Source organism: Hypomesus nipponensis, chromosome 14 (genome assembly GCF_054491055.1).
Source record: "Hypomesus nipponensis isolate SF chromosome 14, ASM5449105v1, whole genome shotgun sequence".
Lineage (NCBI taxonomy): Eukaryota > Metazoa > Chordata > Actinopteri > Osmeriformes > Osmeridae > Hypomesus > Hypomesus nipponensis.
In genome coordinates, this window is record NC_140374.1 from 8,567,690 (window position 1) to 8,581,878 (window position 14,189).

Genomic DNA, 14,189 nt, shown 5'->3' on the forward strand with positions numbered 1-14,189 from the left:
TTTACGACTGCTATTTCGAGTTCGGAAAGTCTTCTGAAGTTCAGAACAAATCCCAGATGAGAAAACTTTCATGAATGCCAAATATTTTCCTAAATCCAATTCAGAAGAAATTCCTTCTTAAATTCTTAACTGCGTTCGAGAATGAGGCCCAATATTCTTATAATGTCAGTGTAACTGAAAATTCCACACAAGCCTGTAAATAAAGAACTACAAGTAACTACCATACACTGCATCCATTTCTGCGGCAGCAGTCATTAATGTCTCTTCTAGGGCTGTCCCCGATTTTCTTTGGTCAACTAAAACGTCTGAAAATCGACTAATCGAAATTTGAAACACTTTTTTCCACAAAAGAAAAATGTACAAACATTTTCCCGATCTGACTTAATGGCTGCTGGACATTGCAGATTCAGCCGCTAATAGCCTAATAAGACTCGTATCACCAGTCCTGTTGTAATCGAATGCCGATGGTATTTAGTATCTCTTACTGTACTACAAATTTAAATTATTGTTTGTTTAACATGCAAATCATCAGAGCGCACTAATCACTGCCTGAAAACTTGCAGCATGCAAACTTACGTAGTAGCTAAGTGGGGAACAGTGCAACAGAGAAAGATAGGAATATTCATTTTTCAACCCAGCGCGTTAGCATGAGCCAACTAGGGCTAGGCCAACTTACGTTTATCAGGTGGTAGGCTACATCATATAGAGAGACTACTTATTATTTATAAAGATTACGTAGATTTAAAAGCATAATTTTTTTCTGCTAATTTACAACTCAAAATACACTGCAGCAACGCGATGGGAGCGACAATATGTTTTCCATTCATTTTCTATGGAGCCAGGCAAATCGCTTGCGTGGTGCATAGTGGGTAGCGACGCGACGCAATTGAGTTGAGATTCTCAACTTTATGCAAATGAGGAGCAATTTTCGGTAGCGATGGCCAATCGCAGTGTTTTTTTGTTTCCCGTAACGTAGCAACCATGGTAAACATTTCTAGCTTTCAGTTTTTAAAATGGAGGAGAAACTAATCGCCTGCGTGGCTGCATATGAAGTCCTGTACGTTACCTCTCTGTATTTGTACAAAAAATAAAAAGAATGAGGGCTGGTGCAGTTTTGCCGACGTTGTCGGTGCTCCTGGTGGGTTTTTTGTACTTTCAAATTCAGTCTCTCGTCACATTACGTAACTTTGTTCTGGTAGCTAGTTAGAGTAGTAGCCCGGCTGGAACTCCCTGGTCGTATCGACAGATTAGCAGACTTAAGTAATATAAAAAAACGTTTTTACACAATAATACACATGTCAACGTGTATGTCTATTAAACAGTTTAGTATTTTGTATAGAAGTTGTATTTTGACCGATGTTGCGAGTACGTAAACCCAAGTCTGGACACTTGGCCGTGACAACTACAACAGTGACTTTGGAGGACTATAATTCTAGCTACATTTATCTGTTTCATACGCCCCCGAGCGTGGTGAACTGTGGGAAGGCGAGCGATGGCAAGCGATTCGCATCGCTGTTGTGTAAACGCACAGTTGGAGTGAAGAGTAAAATTAAATAGTTGTCTTTTCATTTCCCCTGCAAGAGGGAGCAGCCTCATAGTTGAATCAAAACCAATACATTTGGTAGACCAGTGTAAAACTGGACCTAATCTCTATGACTTAAACATATTTTTAAGTTGTCCCTTCTCGTGATATTTTCAGGCATTTAGCCTACTCATATTGCATTCATTCATTAATAAAGAACCGCCTTTGAAGCTTATTCTAACAACGATGTTACTGGTAGTAGCTATCTCAGATGGAATCGCGATTCAAATAGTACCATCTGCTAACTGAAAATATGCCCCCAAAAACTTATATAATTTGACATTTATTATGGGGGAAATCACTCATTCATAAAAATGTCAGTGGAAGCGATCATTGTCAGTAACAAGGCAAAATGCGATATAGCCTTGCTGTGTGGAGAAACTGCTCCGGTAAATTGTTGACTACAACTACTACTAGACTGTCTTGGTAGCAATTGCGTTGGTTGAATTTGATTTAACGTTACTTCCGTTGTACGGTCTAGGCTGAAATGAATTATGTTCATGAACCGATTGAAGTTTAGGCTGTGGCAATGGAGTTCAGGTTAGTAGTCACTAGTCAGATAGGTTCACCTATTGAAAGACTTTTGAATTAAGTAAGGGTAGTGCCGAACATGTGCCCCCGTTTGACTTCCTACGTAGGCTACTGTACTGTAAACAGCTGTGGAGATGGTTTTTTTTGCTTCTAGACTATGCTACAGTACAGCGTTGCAGTGAGCTACACTGGGTTGAAACCACAGGTAATGATAATTTCACCGACAAATTTACTTGTAATCTAATGTCATAATAAATCCTACAACAAAAATGTATATGTGAGGAATGTTTATTTTAACGATTGAAAACAGATGCATCCTAGACCGCTGTAGTATGTGTTGCCCGGGCAACAGAGGCTAATGTCATGATGCTAATGCTTCAGTGAAACAGTAGACTACAGTTTCCGAAAGTAGATGTAACTACTTCCTTATATCAGCTTATATTGTACATTACACTTCACAATTGTGTTTTATATGACAAAGTAAAATGAGTAAATAGTTATCACCCTGGCCTATTTGCTTGTGGCGTTTCTGCAGCTCCCTTGCAGTAAAGCAGTTATCCTACCTATCTCCCAGAGTTAATGAGCTGCTAAACTAATGTTCTGCTAGACAGTCACGCGATATTTCGTGACGTTAGTGACGTCAGTAGCAAGTTAGCCACTGTTAGCTTCACTTTTGCCACAAAAACGTAATAAAAACCTAAACCGTGCAACGAAACATAAATCCCAATAGAACCAACGCAATCGTGACCAAGACGAACCTTTTGACATCGACTTTGTCTATGTAGTCCAAATATTGACTGAGCCTTAGGGGCGCGAAAATAAACAATAATAAAAAGTAAATATATGTGTGAGATAACAATGGTTTGTGCTCGCCGAAGGCAAGCACACCCCAATAAATATATATTTGAGATAACAATGGTTTGTGCTCGCCGAAGGCAAGCACACCCCGAAGGCACCCATTGATATTTAGACTTTGTATCATGTCGAATATGATTAAAACCGTGGTGACATCGAAGCTTCAATAAGCGTATAGCCTAAGCAAAATATGCAATGTTCGAAGTATGTTTTTATATTTAATAAAACATTGAACATGCTATTTTATTAAGTCCACCACCTTTTCTAATATTAACGGACAGTGGGGTTAAATGTTCAATGTATGGACTGGCTATTGCCTTCAAATGCATTGACTCGGCAACAATTGTCTCCCACACCACTTGTTTACGCTGCCACAGTCGTGTAGTTTTTTTCCGGAATATGTGCTCGACCATAAACACGAAATAAAACTTGTATTTGAAGTTTGTAAGTAGGACAATGTTTTTTGTCGCCGGGTGTCATGGTGGATCCTAGTATCGGAGCTCCATTGATGTTGGCTTTTAATAGTTCTCATGCCCGCGCTTAACTCTGAGTTGATGTACTCTACTAATTTTCGGAGTTTCCCATTTTAGAGTGACTCAACTCAGGGTTCAGGGTTAATCTCAGAGTTTGTTAAACCCGCTACCTGGACTACCCCCCAGAAATAACTTGATGAGACAGAACTGTAGCTGCCAAAGGTATGAATCATGTTTATATGGACAGAACAGTGATTAAACTCTTAAGAGAGTTACACTGGGTATAAACTGAGTTAAACTGGGTGCTCCAAAACATTTTGCTGGTGCTTTAAACTTTTTTTTTAGTTGGGAGCACCAGTGCCACCAAGTAAAAAAGTTAATTTCAAGCCCTGAGATACCTTCAAGACCAATACTGTTTTGCTCACCTCAAGCAAAAAGCCCTTCATGTCCAGGTCTCGAAGCGGGAATTCCACATAGGTGTCCACTTTATTCCTTAGATACGCCGTCCAATGGAATCTTTTAAGGTGCAAACACAAAACCTGCCAAAGAAAATGTTATGAAAGGACACAGAGTTTTACTCTCTTAGGACTTCAATCACTCTTCTGTCCATATAAACATGAATCATACCTTTGGCAGCTTCTGGACCCAGAACTTTTTTGTTGATTTTTGTCTTTTTTTACACTTAAGGCACATGTACAGTTCTGTCTCGTCAAGTTCTTCCAGGTCTGTGAAACTGTGTAGGCAGTCTACATTTAAACAGAAACAAAACTAAAGCAATCAGAATGAGATATAGTAGGAAGATATATACACATGGCCATTATGGAGCACTGGCGCTTACCACGTAAGGTGCAGGTAGGCCCAGGCTCTTGGTCCTTAGTCCTCTTCTGTCTGAACTGGCTGGGAATGTCTAAAGACAAATCTAGTGGACCAGAGGGGAGGTTAAAGCACCTGGGTACCAGTGTTAGTTAAAGTAGTACTCATGGAAAGAAGAGAAGAGAATGATTCTTACCAAGGAATGGGTCAAACTTCCTAGACTCTGTCCCACAGATCAGGCAGTAAACTTTATTCTGAAGCACTCCACCAAATATGGATGTAACAACTGTGGAGGTCCCATTTCTGGATAGGAAACACAGAGAATCAGCATGAATACACTTAGCAATAGCACTTGATTATCAGGCCGTGTTCATTTTTATAAACTACATTATAAAGTTCATTCAAATCCATCTACTGTTATTGAGGTCAAACTTACAACTTGTGGCCGAATATCACATTTTATGGTAGCATTTCCAGCATGAACACACTGCCATGTCACCCCAGACAACTCAAAGAACACCCCAACATAGGAGCCCTGAATGAACTGTTGCAATCAGTTAAAGTCAAGTCTCTTATTGTAGAGAAATCACAATATGCTTAATCAGCAGCAGTTGAAACAGAATCTACACAGCAAAGATTGATCAGTGAAAGGAACTTTACTACAGCGCAGTAACATGTGATTTAAGTGTTCAATGCACACTGGACACATACACAGAGGAATTGAAGTGAAGATATTATACATGCAGCATTTGGCTCCTGTAGTTGGGAGTTTGAGGCCCTCCTGAGGTGGCGCTAGGTGTACAGGCCCGTTGCAGCTGCTCTGGAGCTCACGGTGGAGATGGTCCAGCAAGTAACGCATGAACTCATGAGCATCCTGCTGCTGGTAGCCCCTAGACACAGATAAAACACAGGCTTTATAAAAAGGAAGAAACCATTACATTATCATATTACTAACAGTATGGGAAATACCTGAAACTTGGCATTATTTTCCACACCACATAGAAAAAGGAATCTGGACTGAAGGCGCTCTGGCTCCCTTGCCATAGGGAGCACAGGATTTTTCTTAACTCCTCCACAAGAGACCTGCTCCATACAAAGAGACCTGAGCACTAGAGACACCACTTTCACCAGCACAGCTTATTATTCAGATCAATCTCATCACTGAGTAACTAATTATTGGATCAAGTCTGCTGCTGTTTTAAGTGTTGCTAGACCAGTGTCATCCTTATATTTACATTTAGTCATTTAGCAGACGCTCTTATCCAGAGCGACTTACAGTAAGTACATGGACATTCCCCCCGATGCAAGTAGGGTGAAGTGCCTTGCCCAAGGACAAAACGTCATTTGGCACAGCGGGAATCGATCTGGCAACCTTCTGATTATTAGCCCGACTCCCTCTCATCTTCTATCATTATATAGAACAAACTTTCTTAAACACCTATAATCTACACATTCTACAAGTCATTATTTTATTGTCCTGAGTATTTGTGGACCTCACCCCTCCCAGAGTACCCTCTCGCTTGAAAAGGACCTTACACACTGGTGACCCCTTGGCTGCGGGTGTGGTACATTCTCCTTCCTGCCGTTTTACCACTGCGCAGCGCCACTGCTGGCAACTCCTTGAAATAGCAGCAGAACTGCTTAATGTTGCTGGAAAAATAAACTTAGTTTTAACAATGATATGTGTAACATGCACATAACTGATACTGTAACACCAGTAGAGTTGTATGTGGCATCAAAGCTAATATATGAGGTAGAAGAGAGAAAGGAGATTGGGTTTGTCTGCTGTCTACAGTAAGCAGGCCAGTCAGCCTAATCCCCTTGCTGCACACCAGATTGCATTACTGAAGGATGACTGCCCCTGAGGCCCAGTCTGATTCTAGGACCTGGACATGCAGACTGGCAGTGCACACAACAGGCCACCCACCCAGAGGCCAGGCTGGGATTGAAGCATTACCTCAGGGACTGCAGGATGGCATTCATGAAACACGTGTTTCCCAGGTTTCGCAGGCCGGTGGCAGAGAGAGCCGAGGTCCCACCCTGGCAAAGACGTAAAAGGCTTGGCTCAAAAGCTTCATGAAAGCTAGTTCAACAAATTACTTACATTACATCATGAATCAAAACCGAGAAGTGTTCTGTTCATCAGTTGTGACTCACTGACAATCATGTAGTGTTATATTTCACTTTAAGACTGACACGTTCTGATGTGTTAGACAGGTGCTAACACTGCAATAGAGTGTTGGAACATGCAGAAAGTGTGAGTTTGCGCCAAGGTATCGAGAAGTAGGCTATTGATAAAAAGCAAGGTTTTAAAAAGCTTAAGTTACTTGACCCCAGGTACGTGCTCCCTGGCCGCAAACATTTCTCTCACACTGCTCTGCCTAAACCTTATGCTGAGTGTAGGGAAAAAGTTGAGGAGGAGATTTATTTAGCTACTACAGATCTGTGGTCTATCGTTATCGAATGTAAATATCTATATCGATAATTTTTTACCCATATCGCCCAGCCCTATGTCATAGTATCCTTACGTTTTCCTTTAACAGTTTTCTGTTTGGTGATGAGGTTTCTAATAGCTTCCTTTTTCTTTGCTTATCAACAGTCCATGGTGAACTGTAAAAGAGAGAATCAGATTCAACATAGGCAGTATGAAATGAGCCAGTCTATGTTAAACATGCTGTGTAGCCTAGTCAAAAAGTTGGCATTCCAATACCTAGGACTAGAATAATCCACACAAAACAACAGCAGCGTCACTCAAAACTGATTTGGGCTATAATAGGAACATTTTTTATATGACTGAAGGAGTGACAAGAATGGCCAGTCCCATAAATAAAAATCTCCTACAGGTAAACAATAATAAATCAATTAGCATCTTGCAAAACACTCACTTTTCCAAAATCTGAAGATGCTCCCTCAACTTCTGAACCTGTCCTAACACTGTGTCATTTACAACAAAGTCATTGCATCTGTAACTGTGGACAGAAAACAACAAATAAATGGGTGCATACTAGGGGTGGAACGGTACATGTATTCGTATTGAACCGAAACGGTACGGGCGTCACGGTTCGGCAAGGCACTTCACCCTACTTGCCTCGGGGGGAATGTCCCTGTACTTACTGTAAGTCGCTCTGGATAAGAGCGTCTGCTAAATGACTAAATGTAATGTAAATGTACATGTAGCACCAACTCAATGTTATGGGTGAGCGAGTTCACTGAAGCAAGAGGACCGTCATGTGCGGACGTTCGACTCCGTTAGCCAGCAGCGCAGACGAGAAATCTAGTGTTTATATATATCTATGGCTAGCAGCACTAAGGACGAGTATGGCGAGTGGTGGCGACCCACAAGAGACGGAAGACCCGCCGGCCTCTTTAAGATTGCATATTTGGGAAAACTTCGGTTTCCCAGTCAGTTACAGTAGTAGATGTGAGAGAGTGGAGGATAAGACAAGCACTGTGTGTCGGCGTTGTTCAGTAGTTGGGGTATGTGAGTGGAAATACATCTGACATGCCAACGCATATGTGAACGCATCTGGATAATAGTGTTTGCTAAATGACTAAAAATATCCAACGCCATCACCCAGGTGTGCTAATCAATGGAACGAGACACACACAAAATAAAACATGTCCAACTTCTCCTCCCTACAGTACTTAACCAACCTTTAGATACACCCAAATAGGGCCAAAAAAAAATCACTGACGCAATCGGATTTTACATGTCATCTCCAATGCGCCCGTATTCAGTCATAGAGGAACCTGTTTGTTTTGCTTTTCCATTGTAACAAACTCGTAGCCTACCAAACCGTGATGTCTGAACCGCAGTATGAACAGAACCGTTCCACCCCTAGTGCATACTAAGAAGTAAACAGTGTCCCAGAAAATATTACTGCACTGGGGTGAACACTGAGACGTTTTATAAGAGTGGATTATTAAAGATGGGCACAAACCAAAATGTGCTGTAACTACAACAGTCCATGCAGACAGAGTGTGATGCCTTTTCCTTCTCACATTTCTTCTGATGATTTCCATGGACCACACTTTCTGCAAAGTGTTTTTTTGCATGTCCATTCACATATCTATGCAGAAACATATCATAATTTGATACAATAATAAATAGCCCTAAACATATTCAAGGTACACTGGTAAGGTACATTTTTATATTTTGTGGTTAGAGATTTATATGGAGAAAATTAGGGCTGTCCCCGACTAAGATTTCTTTTGGTCGACCAAGACTCGACTAAAATGTCTGAAAACTAATTGACTAATCGAACTTTGAAATGCTTAAAAAAAAAAACAAAAAAAAAACGTTCAAACATTTTCGCGTTCTGACTCGATGCCTGCTGGACATTGCAGATTCAGCCGCTAATAGCCTACTAATAATAAGACTTGTATCAACAGTCCGGTTGTAACCGAATGCCGATGGTATTTAGTATCTCTTACAATATACTACTAATTAAAAATATTTTGTTTGTTTAACATGTTTAACATTTAATAGTTTGTTTAACATGCAAACCATCAGAGTGCGCTTATCACTGCCTGAACTTGCAGCATGTGAACTTACGTAGAAGCTGAGTGGAGAACGTTGCAACAAAGAAAGATTTTGTTGTCTTGGCCGGAGAAGATAATGTCATTCGATTTGAATGTGATTCTTATAGGCATATTCATTTTTCAACCCAGCGCGTTAGCATGAGTGAAGTAGGGCTAGATCAACTTACGTTTTTCAGGTGGTAGGCTACATCATATTTGACGTCAAACTATGAAAAATAAACCGCTGATGGCAGAGTTTGCATTCAACATTTTTCGAGTCACCCTGTACTTTGTAAATGTACTCTAATGAAATGCTGCCATACCACAGACTTCTTTGCCATTTTGACTACTGACAAAGTAGGCTATGGCAGAGGTTGTAGTTCAGCAACGATTGTGCTTGTGCCGTGTGCAAAATACCAAACAAAAACAAAGCGCAGATTAACGAAAGGGAAAACAGTAACACCTTTTCTTTTAAATTATATATTTTTAGAGTTGTTTTATGTCTTTAATAATATAATCTACAATTTCTGTTGAACATTTCTTTAATTCAGCAATGATGACAAAAGCTGGATTCAGATCTCACACTGCCATATGGCAGCTCGACTAAAAAAATCTTAGTCGACCAAGAGCATATCGACCAGAAAATCGACGAGTCGACTAAGTGGGGACAGCCCTAGAGAAAATAAAACAAACAAGGTGGATATGCTTCATATATGTCAACAATAATATATGCTATAACGTTATATACAAATTGTGCACTCAGATCTGAGAACAAAGTAATTTGTTACACAACACTTGCCTTCCGCAATGCACATTCATACAGGTAAGACAAACCCATGGGCTTTTGTTTGACCTGCAGACTGGACAAGAACAGACACATGAGATGAAGCAGGTGTTGCACCGAAACCCATCAGAAACTGACCGCAGATGCACATCGTCTGCCCGTGTGTGTAGGTACACTAGTTTGAAGTTTAACTCATTTATTAAGCAGTAGGCTGTCAACAAATATTCTAAATTCGAATATATATTCGAATAGTGGTTAAAAACAGAATTTCGAATGTGAAAATGTATATTCGAATGTAAAAAAAAAAACACGACCGCAGCGTCAGCGCGTCTGTCTACTTTGCGGGTGGTCGCGTCACTGCTGACAGTTGACTTGCGTGGAAGATGGCAGAAAGTGCAGAACCTAGCTTGACCGCAGCAGAGAAAGTGATTGTAACCCCAAAAAATCTAAAGAGTGATGTCTGGAAATATTTCGGATTTTGGTCAGTTGATGGTAAATTTGTTGAGTCTACAGCTAAAGTACTGTGTAAACTATATAAACTGAAATTAGCTTACCATTCAACAACTAGCAACTTGAAGCTACATCTCCATGTTTACCACAGCACAGCTCGCTCGGAGCGTTCAATGTCGGTTCTATACTGTAATACTTTAATGTTAATAATATTTGTTTCAATCACTGAATGAATCCTGCCATATTTGGGACAAGAATCGCGACCTTAAATTGCTTGCTCAGAACTCAGCATTTGTTTATTGTTGTCGTTCAATTTACACCGCTACGCGCAGAGAGCGCGACGGTGCGGGAGAGAGAGAGAAACCCAGCTAACAAGGGACATCCTGGGGACGTTCGGTGACGTTCCTATTTGGTCCCCTATAGGTTATACCGTGACGTTATCCTTAGGACGTCCCTAGGACGTTATTAAAGTTCCTAAAAGGTCACAATTTAGACATTTATTTTTAAACTTTCAGGGGACGTTCCAGGAACGTCCCTGGTTGGTTATGATATGACATTATGTTTAAAACTTTCGTTGGGTTCCAGAACGTCATTCGTTGGTCATAACGTAACCATCTAAATTCCGACTGATATTTTCGTTTGTGTGTCATTCTTTGACGTGAATTGCTCGAGCTATAGCCTACTGTCACTCTGGAAACTCTGAAAATCAATTGTTTATGTATGGTACCAATAACTTGCATTTGAGCGAAGTAATACATTATAGTCATAAATAATTTGGGGATGTACTGAAACAAAACATCTAAGATGGATCCAGCCTATCCAAGCACCAGCTGTGTCTCTAGAAATGTTCCATACTAGCCTATTACAGCACATCTCTCGCGGACGTCACCGCTCGTGACGTGAGCCCTGTTGTTGAGTGAAGAAGTCGTTGAGAGACAGCAAAACTTTTTGATCCTGCATCCTTCATTTATAGCTATAATACCGTTTGATAATCAATTCATGTAAATATATCTTTAACTTAAGTTTTAGTGTTGATAGTTTAGTTCTTTGTTTTTGTGTTTTCAATAGTGTTTTTTGTGTAGTTGGCTTGTAATTTAGCGCACTCCTGTGAAGGTGGGCCACCCGAAGGACAGAATTTGAGGTAGCGTTAAATATGTTTTAATACAAACTTTAGCTCTACTATCTATGTATTTATATGTTTATCCAATGTGAAATAGCCATATCGAAGATGAATGTATATTCATTTCTAGCCAATTTGAGTTGGCACTAGTTAAGTCGGCTAAATTGAGACATCGTACAGTATCATCTTTATTTGTACAGTAGTTAACAATGTCCTCGATAACACTAGCTACTGTAACTAGCTAGCTTGAAATCTGATGCCTACACACTAGTGGTGTCGTCTCTTCAAGGATACAGAAAATACAAAACAGCCGAAGCTACTTTTGGACAGGTGAAGGCTACAGCTCTAAGCAAGTCAAGTAGCGTTAGCTCTATTGTACAGTAGCAAGCTACTTTTGGACAGTTATCTCTAGACTAGAGCTACAATAAACCAAGATGTTTTGCAAGAAAAGTAGCATAATGATATGCTACATTGCTACGTCGGACAAATGTTCACGATGAGTATGAAGGAAAGTTGATTAGCACTGGCTAGATGGTTGTAAACATCTGGATACTGAAGGTCAGGGAAGCTTTCCGTTTCACTTGTTACGGTCCTAAAAATAACTCCAGGAGCATATGGATAAAATACACTTCCACTTAATGTTCTTTGCATTTGAACTGCTGTCTAACTGTATCTAATTCATGTTGCAGGTGTTGATTCCGCACAAACTGGTGGAGGACGAGGAGGAGGAGTAGGGAGAGGATGAGAAGGGGTTGACACAATTAAAATATAAGAAAATTAATTCAGGCTTTTAAAATGCATTTGAATAAAGTGTTTGTTTATACTGTAAATCGTGTTTTTTCTTTTACAAGCATACACATAATACGTTAGAATACACAATACTTAACAGCAGCCTGTTATACTTAAAGTTGATTTTTAAAAATAAAGAAGTTAAATTATAACTTATTATATAAATATTATATTGAAAGTTATCAGGATGTCGCAAGGGAACGTCCCCATGACGTCGCAGACAAACGTTCCCTGAACGTCCCCTAAATGTTATGAGGACGTTGTATGGACGTCCCGGGGACGTTTGTCTGCGACGTCCCCGGGACTTTCAGGGGACCCTACAAAAAACGTCATGGGGACGTTCCCCTACGACGTCCTGATAACATTCGGGGACGTCCTGGGGACGTCATTTTGTTAGCTGGGAAGAAAGAGTGCGTGTGTGCGAGCAAGAGGTCAAGGTCTGCGGTCTTGGCCATTAGTTCATTTATTTATTTTTGTGTAGGTAATTTGTAAAATATGTTTAAACTTAAATAAATTAAGCCTACCTACCTACAGTATACAAGTAGTTGTGTTTCGTTGTATTAATTTGTCCTGTTATTGACGTACCTAATGTGCAACCAGAAAGTCGAATAAGTGTTTTTTTAAGGGAATATTCGAACGTCATTTTTGAGCCATTTTGACAGCCCTATTAAGCAGTAACAGTGGTGTCACATATTCTGACAATTTACCGAATGTGCTGGTCCATTAAGTAATTAGTTTTTCTTTACAGTAGAATATGGTTATTTAAAGTTCTAAATGTCTAGTTTAAGTTTTAGGTAGATTATTACAAATATAACTCGTGCATGCAGTCACAAAGAAATACATGTTTAAAAACATTTCAGAGAAAATGTACCGTAATAAATTTTATTTTATTTCTGATAAACATGTTACTTCCGCGAATAATCATGCGGTCAATTTCTGATGGGTCACAGCTTTTGGTGCAACACCGGCAACGTGACAAAATCCGCTGCAACAGGGTAAACGAGTATCAACACATTCAAACGTGAAATTCATGCAATTATCAGTGATGGCATATAATAAAGCTAGCAATATCTAACTGGATAAACAGCTACGGACCAAGCAACTGTGTCTAGCTAGCTTGTGTATAAATTGTAGTCACATAGTAGTAGCCTACCTATAGCATAAATTAGCTTAACTGCTGGTTTAAGTGAACGAGATTTTTTCAAGATGTTTTAGATTAGGTGGAATTTAATGAATGTGGCTAGATGCGCAATACACTTACCGTTGCAGCACCAGGAGGACGGCAAACCATTCGGAAACATTGAAGAATCGATGGCAATGCACAAATTGGAGTTCAAATGGGGGCACTCCATTAAATTGGACAAATATAGCTAGCTAGGTAGCTAGTTTGTAAAGTGTTTTCTTCTCTTTACTCGCGTCTCATCTGTTGCGAGCCAGTGATAATGTAATCTACCTGTAGGTTAAGTGCAATACTTATTCACAACAAAACACAAGCAAAGCAATTTAACTATTGCTCCTGCAACAACCAATTTCTTTACAACCCAGCTAGCTAGTTAAACCTAAAGCTAGCTTTTACGGAGGTAAAAATAAAAGAAAATAGTAGTATGTCTATGTGCGTATTCGTTCCGGGGCAACTCCCGGCGGAAATGCATTCGGTTTTCCTCTTTTTCGGGAAGCAACAGTCTTAGAAGTCAATCTTGTAATTGAAATATTTGGATTGAGCGGCGAGAACAAGTAGCCTAGCCTACTCGTTCTCAAACTCTAGTTTGATATTCCATCAACAGCCAAATAGTCTGTTTTGTCGAATGTCAATCCCAATGTCCACCCTCACAGACTTTCAGGCGCGTCTGGCTGCAATGTATGGACAACCCAGCAGTGATCAAGTAGGCTAGTATGCCCCTGAGTATGGCGAGTCATCATACTCTTAAAGGGGTGATTGACTGGGTTTTGGGGGTATTTCACACCGTTCCTTTTGGACTCCGAATAGGGTATATAACACTGGTTGGGCTGAAAATGGCCCGGGTGCTGTTCTATGCCCCCTGATACATCCAGTGACATTTTCCTGAGAAAAAACACTGTTTTCTCCTTTTATGGTGTGCTCATGAATATATAGATGAACTGCACGCTGACCCAGCTGACACAGTTATGTCGCCCTTACGTAACTAGGACGTAATTTGATGACCAAACTTTCGTCGCCACAACGTAATTACATCACGTCGTGGCAACCAGAAAAGTGAAAGTCGTGGATTCGTAACGACAACGTAATTTGGT

General features: G+C 40.2%; 1 protein-coding gene across 4 annotated transcripts in view; it reads right to left on the reverse strand.

The window, feature by feature from the left end:
- The window catches only part of usp3 (ubiquitin specific peptidase 3), a 58,072-nt gene extending 44,294 nt beyond the window's left edge, over positions 1 to 13,778 (reverse strand). The window contains exons 1-13 of one of the 4 annotated variants that reach the window (XM_084672126.1): positions 13,180 to 13,777; positions 9,575 to 9,635; positions 8,196 to 8,324; positions 7,140 to 7,223; positions 6,783 to 6,864; positions 6,212 to 6,294; positions 5,791 to 5,904; positions 5,224 to 5,337; positions 4,995 to 5,144; positions 4,451 to 4,557; positions 4,280 to 4,360; positions 4,069 to 4,187; positions 3,867 to 3,980 (exon numbers count right to left, since the gene is read on the reverse strand). In XM_084672126.1, the coding sequence (XP_084528252.1) occupies positions 3,867 to 3,980; positions 4,069 to 4,187; positions 4,280 to 4,360; positions 4,451 to 4,557; positions 4,995 to 5,144; positions 5,224 to 5,337; positions 5,791 to 5,904; positions 6,212 to 6,294; positions 6,783 to 6,864; positions 7,140 to 7,223; positions 8,196 to 8,324; positions 9,575 to 9,635; positions 13,180 to 13,270 (1,329 nt within the window). In that variant the 5' untranslated portion in view covers positions 13,271 to 13,777. Of the gene's footprint in view, positions 1 to 3,866; positions 3,981 to 4,068; positions 4,188 to 4,279; positions 4,361 to 4,450; positions 4,558 to 4,994; positions 5,145 to 5,223; positions 5,338 to 5,790; positions 5,905 to 6,211; positions 6,295 to 6,782; positions 6,865 to 7,139; positions 7,224 to 8,195; positions 8,325 to 9,574; positions 9,636 to 13,179 lie in introns of all 4 variants that reach the window. The other 3 variants (XM_084672129.1, XM_084672128.1, XM_084672127.1) reach the window with 3 other exon arrangements.
- Positions 13,779 to 14,189: the final 411 nt, after the last annotated feature.